The 17,467-nt window shown below is 37.8% G+C and overlaps 1 protein-coding gene across 6 annotated transcripts in view; it reads left to right on the top strand.

Moving 5' to 3' along the window:
- LOC126335175 (uncharacterized) overlaps nucleotides 1–17,467 on the top strand; it is a 224,843-nt gene that overhangs the window by 161,546 nt on the left and 45,830 nt on the right. For all 6 annotated transcript variants that reach the window (XM_049998169.1, XM_049998163.1, XM_049998165.1 and 3 more), the window contains 3 exons: nucleotides 5,283–5,462; nucleotides 9,162–9,319; nucleotides 11,896–12,109. In XM_049998169.1, coding sequence (XP_049854126.1) covers nucleotides 5,283–5,462; nucleotides 9,162–9,319; nucleotides 11,896–12,109 — 552 coding nt within the window. The remainder of the gene's footprint in view (nucleotides 1–5,282; nucleotides 5,463–9,161; nucleotides 9,320–11,895; nucleotides 12,110–17,467) is intronic.

The raw sequence follows: 17,467 nt of genomic DNA on the forward strand, positions 1-17,467 counted from the left end.
AAATAATGAACAAAATATTAGGGCCTAAGCTTACCCATGAATCCAAATCATACCAGGAAGAAACCAGCAAAAAATGTTTCGACACAAGAAAATGAATAAAGTTCATAATCGTATCAATAAGTTCAATAATATGTAAAGAATAAATATAAGAAACATCTAGCCTCAATCAATAGTTGTTCACTTTTGTTGAGGACACACACACACACACACACACACACACACACACACACACACAGTCGCGATGGACTGGGGTACCCACAACAGAGTTAAGCATGAGTCTGCCCACAACTCAAGTTCCAAATTGCAGTACTCAGAATAAATATAGGTAAACAGAGTTATAGTTAGCTTTGAATGATGACATAATCAAGTAGCTAGAGAACCAAAATCAGTGTATGAAAGCAGACATGTATACACCTTGTTATATTGTTGTACTAGTAAATGTGTTCCACACTATTCCTACTCATGATTTAGCATATTCTTGTGGTCTGCACCCATCATTGCAAGTTTTTAGAGTCAGCTCACTTGTACTCTTAGGCTCTGAATTTTCTCTGATTGTCCATAAAAATTAACCTACATATGTGGAGATGTAGAAGATTCATTTACAATTGATGAAAAAAAACGTACATTCTTATTCCAAGTTACATATTGTATTGGGAAGTCAATCTCCCTACTTGTAAAAAACATACATTTATGTGGAATAACACTGTCTTTGGCAGTCTTGACTAACAATTTACAAATCTCAGTTACAACACTGATGTAGTTGAGTACATTGCCCAGCACCTATGGTCTCTTGTAAGATGACTGGTCCAGCAGGGTACAGCCATACAGCAGTGTGGGGAGAGGATCTGCCCACATCTTTCAATTTCCTTCCTAGAGTTCTCATCAAACACTCCAACGAATAGGTAACTTTCTGTCTAGCATTCGCATCAAATCCTAAAACATTGTTTTGTGTAATAAATGTGCTGTTCAATACCTTCTTCACATCACGTGGCATATGCTCTCCCTATTGATATCACAAAAGCAATTATGTAGGATATATGTCAGATGAGATTAAAAAATGTTCACATATGAAACGTTATTAAACAGAGTTAAATGCAATGAAAAAAAAAAAAAATGAACTAAGAAGGTGATGCACACAGAGATACTAAGATGTAATTTAGACAGTACAAATTGTGAACATTGTCCCATTTCAAAATTGTAAAAGGATCTACTCATTTAGTCTCTCGGCATATATGTATCAAATTCTAAAGCACAAATATATTACAAAACATAATTATATAGTGTATCACAGATTTTGTCTCAGTCAATAGATGAGAAAGAACTTAAGAAAGCACATCATCTTACATACTAAATTTATGACGAACAAAACACAATTATATAGTCATATAAATCTGCAAAATAGATTTAAACTCGATCTATAGATACGACGGAACTCTAATAATCACATCATCTTACACATTAAATTCACGACAAACAAAACACAATAATGTAGTCTTATGAATCTGCATACATCGTGTATATTTTCTTTCAGACTAGGGATCACTAAGTGTCCACGCTCAGAGGTTTTGTCTTCTATACAATATGTTAACAGTACTTAACATTTTAATACTTGTTTTGCTTACCAGTAGCTCCACTTATCTTTACACGTACAATGGACATTTCCACAAAATTCTTACTACACTGGATCTTGTCTCTAAATTGGTCAGATTTCCCGCAAATCAGACTACCTGTATCAATCAGACAGTTCCCTTCCCACTGATCATCATTAATCTTAATGTAAGGACACCCACAATCTGAATCATCATCTCTCTCATTAGACACTTCATGTAAAAGATCACTTTCAATTTCATCAAATGATACATCTACACTGTCTTTACAGAATTTTATCAACTTTACTGATATCATACCAGTACTTTGGTTACTCGTGTTGTCAGGTGAAGATTAAACACAATGAATGAATATTTACACTTCCTACTTAGATCATTCCACCAATTTGGATACAAATTTTGACAAACCATACCTAACTTATTCCAGAATGCACATTTATCTATGTTATCATCAATCTGGTCCCACACCAACTTCAAAAAGTTTCCAAATTTATTCTCTGGGCTTACCGATAATTCGCCTCTACTGTTGGATCATTACTCTGCATGATATTAATGAAAGACTGCTTTGACTGGACTGGTATACTATGACTAACTTACATCATCACATACATCACTTACCTTATATGTATTGTCAACATCATTCACGAATAGCTGTGAAACTTCATTGTTCTTAAACTCCACAAATACCTGATAATCATAATCGTCGTCGTCATCATCATCATTGAAATCTTCCAAAATTACTTCATCAAAAAAATCAACAACAACAAAAGTCTCATCTCCATCAAAGTCACTTACCTCACCTACATTCATTTGCAATAAGCTACCAGTCGCAGGCTTGCCAACCACAGTTATTTCACAGCTGTCATTCACATCTACATAAAAAATACCCTCTAGTTGAGATCCAATACAGTCATCACCTGATTTCTATACATCAATAACACTGTTTTATGACCAAGAAAAGAAATCATTAATACATACTACATCAAAATTTTCAGTATTCTCACATTCTGGTTTGTGATTAGTGCCTACATTACCATAATTAGACATAGTATCCCAAAATGTTTGATCAAAACATAAATGTGAAATCTGATATTCCTTCTGTTTAACTTCAGATACCTGTGTCATAATATTAACACTGCTATTATTGTCTAATTGCAAGTGTAAATTGGGGTTCCTGTTCTTATTGTGTTTCCTAGCCCCATAGCTGTGGACCCTCATTGAGGACTGTTTCTTCTGTTAAACTGCCCATAGTTATCCCCATTATTCCTGTTCTGCTAATGTTCAAAATTTCTCTCTCTGTTAACATTTTGATCATGGTAGAAGTTACCATTACCTCTGTTTCTATAGTTATTACCATTGTGATGTCTATCATTCCATTTGTTATGGTACATACTTCTTACCAGTTCCCTACCCAGCTTGTCAACATATCGCAAAAATTGTTCAAGACAATTGTCAGGTCTGTGTACTAAATTCCACTGCAGGCTTACTGGTAATCTCCTTTTAAGCGCATCGATCAATGTTGTTTCGTCAAATGGTTTGTCAAGGCGTGTTAATCTCTTAAGTTGGTTCTTATAAAACTCTTTCAGAGTTCCATCTCTATTCCTATAATTAGGACTGTTCAGAAATTCACTTTTAATTCTCCCCTGTTCAGCTTCCAACCAAAATTTATTTAAAACATTTTTTTCGGAACTTTGATATGTTCCCCACTGAGTTAAATTTAAATTTACCCAGATGTAAATTGTCTGAAGGAAAACTTTTGATTGGAGTGTTGGACCACGCAATACCATTGTTTTAATGCAGAATTTCTACATTAGTTTGCATATTGTTTTCAATGTGTAAAATTTTTTGATCTAAACTGCTAAAGTTTTGTTCAATTTTTTTCCGTTACTGCCTTCTGTTCAACTCTGATGTCATTAACATTCTTTGATTGTCTTACAGATTTGGCAATTAACTCAATTTTCAAAACAATAAATTTAATTTCTGAGACATCAACTTTTTCATCCCCACTTTCTAATCCCTCTGACAACCCATTTTTTAGCTCTGAAACCTGATTAAGAAGTTGGTCCATTTGATCTTGCACCCTACCCAATTTGCTATTGTTATCTGTCTTCATTTCCTGTAGTTTTGCCAAAATTAACTGCAAAATATAAGTTTTTACTGTTTCTTTGCTGACTACACTTTCACTCGACTCGAACATATCCTGACTGGGTTCCACAGCTTTCGCTCCTACATCACACCTGCCCTCACCTCTGTTCTTCTTGTTAACAAGCACATGAATCCACAAACAAATTAACTTCACAAACAGTGTGTACTTACCATCCTTTTTTTGATGTCCCTTGTCGTAGTTGCAGTCCTCTTTCATTCTGTCCGGTCAGTCATTGTTGATAGTGCCTCATCACTATTGATACGACTTTGTTGGGCAGTCCTTGGTTTTTTCTCCTTCCCATGATCCAAAATTCATTTATGTATAAACTACAAATGGCACAAATCACTCTCCCTTCTTCTGCAACAGACACAACTTCATTATCAGTCAACTGATCCCAGACGACATTACCACTTGTAATCTTCCTGACCCTCAATTGTTGATTGTCACTGACTTCAAAATAAAACTCTTTTACTAAGCTTGGGGAGGAGTAAGATTGACAATAAACTGTTTTACTTTTCTTCTTTTCTTGTAGTTAGCTCCACTACATCACATCTTGGGGCTGATCCTTGAAGCAGAGATTTTTGACATTGTAGGATCTCATGCTTCCAATTGAAATAAATAGTGGTGTAATATTGCCTGACCAATTAATTTCTGTTTCTATAATTTTTATTCTTTCACATTTTTCTATGCAACACAATTTCCAATTCAAAACACAAAATTACATTGTTATTGGCAAACATAAAAACATGTCAAATCACATCAGAATCATGCCCACTACTCACACATTCTGCAGTACTAATAATATTCCAAAGAATTTACAAACTTTCTTGACAAATGACTTTCTATTAATGTGTTCCATTATTTTATAAGTGAATCCAGAAGTAAACATAATAAATATCATCTGATTGCGTAGTTAATAATAGGAATTTTAAGTGTGCCAGATATTTTGTAATTTCAAATGTTTCTAAAACAAAAGTAATTTTAACTGTACACACAGAGCTAGTACATATCGATTGTAGCAACTAAAATAAAGTAATTTGTTTTTATGGATTATAGCTTGAAATATACCACATCGTGTACAAAATCATATGAAAGTCTTCTAGAAAAACAGCTGAGATAATATTAACCTACAGAAGATTCGAAAATATTTTTGGTATAGATTACTTCTTTTGAGGAAAAGTAATGGTAGAGGAGGGTATCCCTTTACAACGTGCAGGCACTTGCGTGCATACATGTGCTTATTTCTAGCCTAGCACATTAAAGAGTTTCTTCTGAATGCCAGCAAAGATTTTTTTTTCGCTAATAATCATATTGTTGATGGGTGGTTGACCTTAATCTGCCTTTCCTTCCTCAGTTTTATCATAAAAGAATTTGTAGGGGTGAAATTTTAGGGTGTAGTTTGTCATTTTATTTGTAACTTTCTTTGTCTTAACCCCTTCTCCTGTCTGTGTGTGTGTGTGTGTATTTTTATTGACTCAAAATGCACAGTTTCATTTTAGGTGACTTGTAATAAATCTGGATCTTTTCAGGTCATACAGTTATATTTAGAAGTTTTTGTTAACTGTATGTGGGCATGTTCAGAAGATTCCATGAAGAAGTGGCCCAAACAATATGTGTGCCTGCTACAATCATTTCCAGATCTTTGGAAATTACTATGCAATTCTGTTATTCAGTGGTGCCTGAGTGAAGAACAACTTCCTGATCATAAGGTAAGGAACTTTTCCTCCTTGTCCATAGTAAATAATTATTTTTTACTGTAGGGTATACCTTTTATTAATGTTTCGTTCACCTGCACCTAATTATGTGGAAAAAGACACACACAAGAAAAATATCTCTACAGCGGACCATAATTAGCATCTAGCATACAGTGGGAACTATGCAAAGAAAGCTGCTGTAATTGAAAATAATGAATATGATAGCATTGTTTTGCAAAACAAGCATGACAGCACAGTAAAAGAGATTCTGTAGTAGCTTAAAATACAGATACAAGTGTAGCACTAAAATGTTTGGAGACAGTCATGCCTGCAATATTCCAATATATCCAATATAATATCGAGTTACTGCCCCTATTGCAGTGTTTTCGTATAATGTTCATTAATTTTCCTGCATGATACAACTTCGTAGGTTGATATCAGGCTATGAATAGACTCACTGAATAACTTGGCGTCAAAAAATAAATATATAAATAAAGGTGACACAAGAGAAAATGTTTTACGAAATGTGGACTGTGTCTAAATGGTCTTTGATAGACACAATGAGGGAAACTAGTGAAATGTATCCTTGCTGTGACTGGAAATTCTGTGTGTCATCAGTAGTCACTGCAAGCAGTCAACACCTGCCTGCTCCAGTTCCATGATGAAAACTGAGGTGATAATGTTCACTGTAATAAAAACATCTGCATAGGACTTTGCTTATTGTGGAAATTTTGGATAGGAAATCCTATAACACCAACACTGAAGTCAAATAATTAGCTATTTATCATCACTAATTATAGTTAGCTATGCAAGAAGTGTGTAGGCAGTGCAGAGTGGCTCCGCAAATTTCAAATCCCATGGAGGTACAGTGCTACAACTGTTGACTGAGGAGAGGTGAGACAAGAAATGCCAAGTCAATCATACAAGCTACATTATTAAATGTCGACCTTGGATGGTTCTCTCAATATCTCCTTACACATCAAACCAGCTAACCAAGAACAATACCTTGCAATCAGCAGCTGCAACCTGTCCTATATGAAGTAGTCCTTTACAAACAGTGTAACTAAACGCGGTCATTGCATCAGTAGAGGTGAGCAGTTCTCCTAGTATGCTAAGGGTGTCACTGAGGTCTTTGCAGGGCAAAATTATCTTCCATGCCTTGTCCAAAAAAAGATTTCCGACAATTTGTAACCTACTGTACTCACTGACCACCCATAAAGTAGCAGCCACCCTTGTGACTCAGAACCACACAATACTAGCAACTGACTCATGTTCTCTGCCAGGGTTTTGACTACCTCTTGCTGTGTCCTTAAATAAGAAACACTCTTCCCAGGACTCTCACAGTGGTGTTCCGCTGCCAATTAACCTACACAATATCGTTGTCGATCCTTTTAAACTCCTTCTTCCAATCCCTTTACCCATGGATCATATCCCTGCAATAGACACAGGTACAAGATGTTTTCCATACTTCCTCCCACTACTACCTACTCCGGTCCCGTCACTGGCATTTCCTACCCCATCAAAGGTAGAGCTACCTGTCAGGTAACCCACATAGTCTTAACAACTTAACAGCAGTCACTGTGCAGCATTCTATTTGGGCATGACCACTAACGAAACTGCCTGCCTGCATGAAAGTTGTCCACCAAACTATGACCTTTATACAGCTGGTCCACCCAGTTGCGGAGTATTTAATACAAGGCAATGTGCTTAATCTCTGTGGCTGCTTCATAACTCTTGCCTTTTATGGTCTTCCCACAGCTTTTCTGAATTGCACAATTGGAAACTCTCCCTGCAATATATCTTTCATTCCTGTAACCTCCCTTGTTTCAACCTTCCTTCATTAGTCTCTGTCCTCCATCTGTTTCACATAAGACTTTCGTCTCCACCCTCCACCCCTCCCCCAAACCCCCCCCCTCCACACACACACAACCACCACCACCCCACTACCCATCTGCATAGTCCTTTCTCTCTTTTTGCTTGTATCCTCCACCCACGGTCCTGCTCCAACCATGTCTCCGCACACTGCCTGATACAGGCAGCACTACAGCATCTTCACGCACCCCTAACCTGCTATACCTTGAAATCTCTGTTCCACATATCTTCTGTACCTCACTTCCTATTCCTGCTGAGATTGCTGCTCATCCAGTGGCACCACAGTGCCCCTAGCCAACAATGATCATGTGTTTGAAAGTTTTGTGTGTATCAATGTGTCATTGTTTGTTTCTCATCTACTGAAGGAATCTGTGGGAAAGCTGATATTTTACGAATGCCTACTTTTAAATGTGCCCTATTACATTCTTCTTCAGGAAGTCAAGAGGAATCATTTGAAAAATTTGAAAAGGAAGGCAAGGTTACACAAGCTCTGGATGAGAGAAACACATATGTTGCAAGGATGCAGTTGTGATGACAAACATGAAATGGGAAGGTGTCATTTTGCCTCCTCTCAACTTCGCAGCAGATGGATCCCTCTCATCCTGGGGTTTGTGTGACCTTCCTTTTCTTTTTAACCTTCCTTAACCTATGCCTCTACAAAGAGGCAAGTTATAGTTCCAGAAAGTAGAGAACTGTCATGTGCAGTACTTTTATATGCATCTATCTGTAGTGCAAAATTTTTCACTGCCCAGAGATAATTGGCTAGCAATTTTGTAAATTTGAAAATGCAGAGTTTTCCAAACATTCCTATGAGAACACCTCTTGACCTGGGCATCTAGGTGGAGTACAGTGGCCTTCTTACATAAGGATTTTAAACAACTCACTAAATGTATCCAATAACTTATCTATATTTAAATTATTATAATGGTCAGATCATAAGTCTGAAGTTAGAAGAACCCACAAACCTAAATATATTGACTTAACTTTCATGTTAGCTTATCAAAATCTTGTAACCATACTGAGTAAAAAAAAAAAAAAAAGGGACATATATGAGAGGTATATCGGTAATATTTTGAACAATGGCAGCCTTACTGTAGAAAAAGCTACGGTAATGAAATACCAGCAATGAAGAAGGTTGATGGCACTACAGTACATGATTCTTTGAAGTACATGATACTTGAAACAATGATCTATCATAGTGAACAAATTTAATATGACATTTCTACCATAAAGACAATATGTGTATAGAACCTAGCATGAGCAGATAATATACCTGAATATATCCTAAAAATAGAGGGAAACGTAATGATCTCTTGTCTTGAAAGTCACATTTTAAGTGCCACTAAATGACACAGGTCTAGCAGAAAGCTGGAAAACAGGTACAATTTACCAGTTCTAAAAGCTTATCAAAAGTCCAAAATGAGTAATTGGAGACCAATTATTGTCATGCCCATAATCTTTAAGCAAATGAAACATCTCGTATACTTGTATTTGAGGAAGATTCTTAATTCAAAATATTGGTTTAATTACGAGCAGCAGACCCTCAGAAAAGGCTATCATTGTGGGAGACATTTATCAGCAGCATGTCAAGATTGTGGATTAGTTGCCAGCATATGTTTTAATAGACTTCATTGAAGCCTTTCGCATTGTAACTTATAGCAGAGTAACTGAAAAAGCTGGTGAATGTTAGTGTATACAGTAGAGTTGTATTAAGCATAAGCTTTGTTGAAAGGGTTGTGAATCCTCCTTTTTTAAGACAGCTTTAGAAGATGATGGGCTCCAGTCTCCCTTGTATGTGAATTCTTGCATCAGGTATATTTTTCAGTTTTTTTCTTTTTCCAGGTTCGAGCAGCAGCTGTTTTGTTGTATCTAATAGAATCATTTGGGCCAAGTTTTTCTAAGTTACCAGTAGAGGAATCTGCAGAGTGCACAACAGTGGCACAATATGTTGCTGATAGGATCCCTCTCAGAGATGCGAAAGACATGATACACTGCATAAGGTGAATTTTAATTTTATTCTTAAATTCTACCTTGTGTTTCAGTATTATTTGTTTATAAATTGTACCCTTGCTTTTAACTATGTTTTCCTGTCACACCACATATGTTTCATGATATTTAGATTGTTTGTATTCTCACATTTTGTTGGATTCAAAGAGAAAAACTGGAATTTGAGTAATTTATGTGAAGATTGCAGTTTTTATTTGTCATTTGATAATGATGTATTCATCCAATAAATCCCTGAGAAAAACATCTGCTCCATACAGATGAGTAATAACAGTTATGTGGCTGATATGTGCATTGTGAACTTCCCTTGTTTCATATTCCAGCAACAACCTCACAGTATATTCATTATCTTATGAACTGTATTTTTTACTGTCAAAGATGCTTCCAAAAATATGCTAATAAGATAAATTTTAATATAAACTCTGCATAGAGTTACCATGCAAGTGACCACATTGTCATAGCAGACATGCACGGCACAAGTTGTCATCGTCAACAACAATGAGCTGAAGAACCCATACTGCGTGCGATGAAAGAAGCACCTCATGCTTGATAACAATAAAGTTGCTTGTTCATTTCAACTATTTTCTGTCATAGTTTTCAGGCATTTAGAATTTTACAGAACAGATTTCCTTAATTGTTTTAAAAGCAAAATGCTTACCGTATTCACCAGCAAACACTTGAGATATGCTCTACATCAGGTATCTTTCATACATAAATGTCACACATAACACCAGAGGTATGCCCTGGGAAAGTGTTTTGGGACCCTTGCTGTGCATATTGTATATTAATGACCTTATAAATAATGTTAATCATAACCTCACACTTTCTACAGATGATGCAGTTGCTTGTAATGAAGTGCTGTCTGAAAGAGGCTACATATATACTCAGCCAGATATTGATAAGATTTCAAAGTGGTGCAAAGATTGACAACTTGTTTTAATTGTTCAGAAATGTAAAATTGTGCACTTACAAAATGAAAAAAAAAACATAGTATCCTATGACTATAATATCAATTAGTCACAGTTGGAATTAGTCAGCTGATACAAATAACTGTGTGTAACACTTTGTAGGTGTGTGAAATTGAATGATCACAAAGTCTCAGGTGCAGGTAATGCAGATGGTTAACTTCAGTTTATTGGTAGAATACTGGGGAAGTGCAATCAATCTACAAAGGAGATCATTTACAGATTGTCCAAGTGACCCTTCTAGAATATTGCTAAAGTGTGTGGGGCCCACACTAAATAGGACTAACATAGGATACTGAACATATACGAGAAGGGCAGTTTGAATGGCCACAGGTTTGTTTGATCTGTGGGAGGCTGCAGCAGAGATGCTGAAGAAGCTGAACTGATTGACCCTTGAAGATAGACATAAATTATCCTCAAAAAGTCTGCTAACAGAGTTCCAAGAACCAGCAATAAATGATGACCCTAAGAATGTACCACAACTGCATTCATATGTCTGTCATTGGGATATGGGGACAAGGTTAGAATATTTACAGTAATCACAGAGGCATTCAGTCAGTCATTCTACCTGCACTCCATATGTGACTGGAACTGGAAGAAACCCTAATAACTGGTACAGTGGGACATACGTCTGCCATGCTCTTCATGGTTGTTTGCTATGTGAGAGGTGCAGTGGTTAAGAAACTGAACTCACATTCACGAGGATGACAGTTCAAGTCCCTCCCCCTCCTGCCATCCAGATTTAGCTTTCCCATGTCAGTTGAGGCAAATCCTTTTAAGGTCACTTTGAAAAAACACAACTTATTTCCTTCCACATCTTTACCAGATCTGAGGTTGAACTCTGTCTCTAACATCCTTGTCCTCAGTGGAAGATTAAAACCTAATCTCCCTTCCTTTAAAGATATTTGAAGAAAACCATCAGCATATAACCTGAAGAGCTAAACCATTATTACCACCTGACTAATAGTGTTTCAATTCAACTTTGGAATGTAATAGAAGAGTGATTCTACATAGCATGGATTTTTTAGTAGTTTCCAGAGGTATGTGGCACCAAAAGTCTATGCAAAGGTCTACAATTCCTTAATATTCGTCCAACGAATTTCAGCCTGTACTTCATTTTTCCTACAAGCCGTTTTATCTGGTCATTCCACTTTAGGGCATTCTGAACAGTTACTCGTGGGTGTTTTACAGTTGTTAATGTTTCCACTGATTTATTGCCGTTATGTCATGGATCTGTTTGCCTATCTATGCTCAGTATGCTACATTTATTTACATTCAGTATCACATGCTAACTCTTGAACCAAATGATTCTCTGCAGGTCTTCCTGAATTTTGCTACAGTCTCTGACCCTATGAACAGCCCGATGGAGCTTCTGATGTTATCCACTGCCTTCTTTATGTATATACTGTAAAAAGCAACAACACTTTAACACTCTCATGGGGTACAACTGAAATGACTTGTACATTTGTAAATTTTATCCTGCTAAGGACAGTATGCCTTTCTGCATTTCCTATTTGTCATATCCATCCTCTCATTGTTGTAATATTCCATTTTAACAAGGGACACATTGTCTGTTGTGTGAAGTTGACTGTTGCATTTCTTTACAGGCTAGCTGAACAGTACATGCGATATGCTGAATTTACATGGGAACTAAAGGCTGATATTGATGATGCAGCAACCAGTTTGTGTCTGTTGCAAGTGGTGCCCGCTGTTCTTGTAAAGAAATTTTTATTTGCGCAACAAAGACTGGACTCTGAAAAGTTGCCCCCCTTGTCATGGAAACCTTCCAAGTTTTGGGCACAGTTCATACATAATAATCAGGCATGTACATCAGTCTGTTATATATCATTTAAAATAGGGGACACAATAAATAACAATCATAATAATGGTAAAAATAATAATATAGTTTTACCAAAAACAGATAATAGTCACATTATAACTAAAACATCAACAGGCTAGTGTCAAAGATTGTAGTATTCTTAGTTTCTTTATGCTCAGATATCTGGTTGTTTGTCAAATTGTTGTAATATGAGCTTTATATCATGCTTTCAACTGACAAAACACTAAGTATTTATGCTGTTAATTTGTCAGAATTTGAAAATGACTGCCAGCTGTGTAAAGTTAACAAATCCTGTCCTTTGTTCATACTTCTACACTATTGGCCATTAAAATTGCTACACCACAAAGATGACATGCTACAGATGCGAAATTTAACCGACAGGAAGAAGATGCTGTGATATGCAAATGATTAGCTTTCCAGAGCATTCACACAAGGTTGGCACCGGTGGCGACACCTACAACATGCTGACATGAGGAAAGTTTCCAATCGATTTCTCATAGACAAACAGCAGTTGACCGGTGTTGCTGGTGAAATGTTGTTGTGATGCCTCGTGTAAGGAGGAGAAATGCGTACCATCACGTTTCCTACTTTGATAAAGGTTGGATTGTAGCCTATCACGATTGCGGTTTATCGTATCACGACATTGCTGCTCGCGTTGGTCGTGATCCAATGACTGTTAGCAGAATATGGAATCAGTGATTACAGGAGGGTAATACGGAATGCCGTGTTGGATCCCAACGACCTTGTATCACTAGCAGTCGATGTGACAGGCATCTTATCCGCATGGCTGTAACGGATTGTGCAGCCACGTCTCAATCCCCTAGTCAACAGATGGGGACGTTTACTAGACATCAACCATCTGAACAAACAGTTCGATGACGTTTACAGCAGCATGGACTATCAGCTCGGAGACCATGGCTGCGGTTACCCTTGACGCTGCATCACAGACAGGAGCGCCTGCAATGGTGTACTCAACGACGAACCTGGGTGCGGGGCACGAATGGCAAAACTTCATTTTTTCGGATGAATCCAGGTTCTGTTTACAGCATCATGATGATTGCATCCATGTTTGGCGACATCTCAGTGAACACACATTGGAAACGTGTATTCGTCATCGCCATACTGGCATATCACCTGGTGTGATGGTATAGGGTGCCATTGGTTACACGTCTCAGTCACCTCTTGTTCGCATTGACAGCACTTTGAACAGTGGATGTTACATTTCAGATGTGTTACAACCCGTGGCTCTACCCTTCATTTGATCCCTGCGAAACCCTACATTTCAGCAGGATAATGCACAACCGCATGTTTCAGGTCCTGTGCGGGCCTTTCTGGATACAGAAAATGTTCAACTGCTGCCCTGGCCAGCACATTCTCCAGATCTCTCACCAATTGAAAACGTCTGGTCAATGGTGGCCGAGCAACTGGCTCGTCACAGTATTCCAGTCACTACTCTCGATAAACTGTGGTATCGTGTTGAAGCTACATGGGCAGCTGGACCTGTACACACCATCCAAGCTCTGTTTGACTCAATGCTCAGGTGTATCAAGGCCATTATTAGGGTCAGAGGTGGTTGTTCTGGGTACTGATTTCTCAGGATCTATGCACCCAAATTGCGTGAAAATGTAATCACATGTCAGTTCTAGTATAATATATTTGTCGAATTAATACCCGTTTATCATCTGCATTTCTTCTTGGTGTAGCAATTTTAATGGCCAGTAGAGTATTTACTGTTATTGATTTCACTTACTAACTAACAAATAATCCATTGTTGTAGTGCCCATATTAATATATTTGATGTGATGTCAGAAGAGGAAAATACTTATTTCTTGTATCCCTGTTTATTTTTTAAAAAAACTACTTTTGTAGTCAAACAAATATTTTATTGTTATTTCTGTCCTTGTGCAACACTACTGTGTCTTCATATTGAAATTCCACTATAAAAGAGGCAGACAATATTACATTAGGGGCACCATGTTAATAGTGAATGGTAACAGGATTTGGGTACTGAGAGAAAACAAAGATGTATGCTTGATGCTTATAAGGTGGTGGGAGTAGAAGTTTAAAATGTGAAACAGACCCTGAACCATATGATGTCATTTAGCCTGATAGTGGAATGGAGCTGCCAGAAGCTGCTCAACGCACCTTCCCATGTATGGATCATTTCACCCCTCTTCTGAAAGGTTCTGGATATTACTACTTCGTCTATACAAACAGAACACCATGCCAACCCTGGCAGTGAGTAGTTTTACTTCTGAAGATGACGACAGAGACAGCTGTTGAAAGCTCTTGAGTTTACTTGAGTTGATCTGGCTGGAATAACTGAGATGATATATTCATCACTGCATCAATTTACTGTTTTATTTCTTATTATGTTAGGAATACATTGGAGTAGACATACATATAATACATCATTCATATAATGAAGATAAATGTTATTAAGTATTTGAATAAACAGCACTAATAACTGTTTTGAATTACTTATTGTATATTTTTAGGTACAGCCATATTTGCACCAGTTCTACTCTCTAAGCAACCATGCTCCCATAATCCATGTATTTCATATTTTATTTAAATATTTATATCCTTTATTATAAGGAATGATCAAAAATTGCCATTGGGAGGCCATACAGGCGAGAATTGGTATTCCAATTGGGCAAAATCCCTGTAAGAATTGAAGTAATCATCCCACTGACACACTGGGTTGAAGATACTCATTTGGTAAAGCACCGCACCCTGTTGCATGAAGTCTGTAATTGCCTGTGCACATCTTTGTCTGACAGGAATCATCGACCTTTCGAGGCCTTTTTTAGGGGACCAAAGGCATGTTAATCACATGGGGAGAAATCAGAAATACAGAGTGGGTGGTCGAGTGTCTTCCACCTGAGTTGGCCTAACTTCTGTGTTATGGCATTTGCAATATGGAGACATGCATTATCATGAAGTAACAGGACCCCTTGTCATACCACTCCTCATAAACATTCTTTATTCTCTGATGGATTTCTACCAGTATTTGTCCTTCGGCCGCCAAGAAAAGAATAACAGCACATTGGTCCTGTTTGGACACATTTGGTAATAATGTCACCGTTGTTCATGTTTTCGCATTTACTGCCCGCACATCGAAAGACACAAATGCCACACTAACCCCTTGCCTATATGTGGTGCTTATATATCTGCATCGGAGTTGCAGTGTGTTGCATATACGCAGCAATGTTGGCCTCAAATGTAAACTTTTGACCATCCTTTATATTTACCCATTTTTGTGTATTTCTGTCTATTGGTTATGCTCAATTTCAGCCCACACTTTTATTGGTTCCTCACTTCGCATTCTTATTATGGTTTACATGCCTGACATCGCATCATACTCCACCACCACCACCACCACCACCACCACCATCACCACCTCCTCCTCCTCCACCAGTACTGATATCTGGAATGTTCATCACTGTTCTTTCTCCCTTTGTTCATATTGATTAATTTGAAAATATATATGTGTGCTCTGAAGCTGACTGAAATTTTGATGACTTAGCAAACTGTCCTTTGAACTGTTAATGTTTCTGTCTGCCATTCAGTGTTTCACCTTAAAATTGTCACATTCTGTTGATGCAAAAATTGTTGGAGTACACATTGTTATTGTTGCAAGTACTATTTAAATAATTGGGATAATTTTGAGTTGTTGGCATGTGGATCATATCATGTACACAGATGGAGTTACTTGTAGGTTGTATAAGATTTCAATTAAGAAAATCAAAGTTCTACTGGTGTAGTTTATTCTAGCCATATCCGACCTTTTTTTTTTTCATTTTTAATCTTGTGATGAACATTGCATAATAACATTCCTTGCCAAAGGAAAATGCAATCAGCAGCAATTCTGGGCTTCTAAGTAGACATTTCATAACAGGAGATGTTTGTTTCTAACAGGTCAGCTGTATTTCATTAAAGATGTTACTTTGGTTCCTTTTTTTATGTGACTGTATCATAAAATTTTACAAATATTCATAAAATCATTCAGAAAGTATTGCAAAAGTAAGGCAATTTTCTTCTTTCGAAAAACTTACCTTGATGTCTTCACTATATCAGCCTTCTCGCATATGCATCAGTGCACAATACTTGGTAAAGGTTCCAAAATATGCCTCATTGGAAGATTGTTCCAGAAAACATTGAGGGCACACACAATGGCCTTTGAGATCTTTGAATAGTAACCCGTTGATGGCTTAATTCAGTTTTGGGGAGAAAATAAATCATTTGATCATTTGACACCATATGTCTATTGAACAATGGACATAGAAGTGCATGAATTATGGATCCCTCAAGAAATGCTTGTACATATAAGAATACATGTTGGTATGGTGGAAGAAGTTGGAGATATTGTAACCTAAAGTTGATGCTTGAGTACCACTCCTCTGCTGTTCAATCGTGTGTATCAGAGAGCACTGAATTACGTAGGGATCCAAAGGGAACGGTGATGGACCTTAGGTACATAAGAGACTGGAACAGCACATTACGTCCACATGCTAACACCTTTTTCACTGACGCACATGTACATTACCATGAGGGGTGAGGTACACGTACACACGTGGTTTCCATTTTCAATTACAGAGTGGAATAGAGTGTGTCCCGACATGTCAGGCCAATAGATGTTCAATGTGGTGGCCATCATTTGCTGCACACAATTGCAATCTCTGGCATAATGAATGTCGTAAATGCGGCAGTATATCTGCTGTAATGTCACTGCAGACTGCCACAATACGTTGTTTCATATCCTCTGGGGTTGTAAGCACATCACGGTACACATTCTCCTTTAACGTACCCCACAGAAAGAAGTCCAGAGGTGTAAGTTCAGGAGAACGGGCTGGCCAATTTATGTGTCCTCCACGTCCTATGAAACGCCCGTCGAACGTCCTGTCAAGGGTCAGCCTAGTGTTAATTGCGGAATGTGCAGGTGCACCATCGTGCTGATACCACATACGGCCTAAAATTCACAAACCCAAACATCCCTGCCACCCCATTGTAGCCGGTTACCAAGCCCCCACAGAACGTATCTCTGCCTACGTAGATCAACACCTTCAACCCATTATACGCAGTCTCCCATCCTTCATCAAAGACACCAACCACTTTCTCGAACGCCTGGAATCCTTACCCAGTCTGTTACCCCCGGAAACCATCCTTGTAACCGTTGATGCCACTTCCCTATACACAAATATCCCGCACGTCCAGGGCCTCGCTGCAATGGAGCACTTCCTTTCACGCCGATCACCTGCCACCCTACCTAAAACCCCTTTCCTCGTCACCTTAGCCAGCTTCATCCTGACCCACAACTTCTTCACTTTTGAAGGCCA

Source organism: Schistocerca gregaria, chromosome 2 (genome assembly GCF_023897955.1).
Source record: "Schistocerca gregaria isolate iqSchGreg1 chromosome 2, iqSchGreg1.2, whole genome shotgun sequence".
In the NCBI taxonomy this organism is placed as follows: domain Eukaryota; kingdom Metazoa; phylum Arthropoda; class Insecta; order Orthoptera; family Acrididae; genus Schistocerca; species Schistocerca gregaria.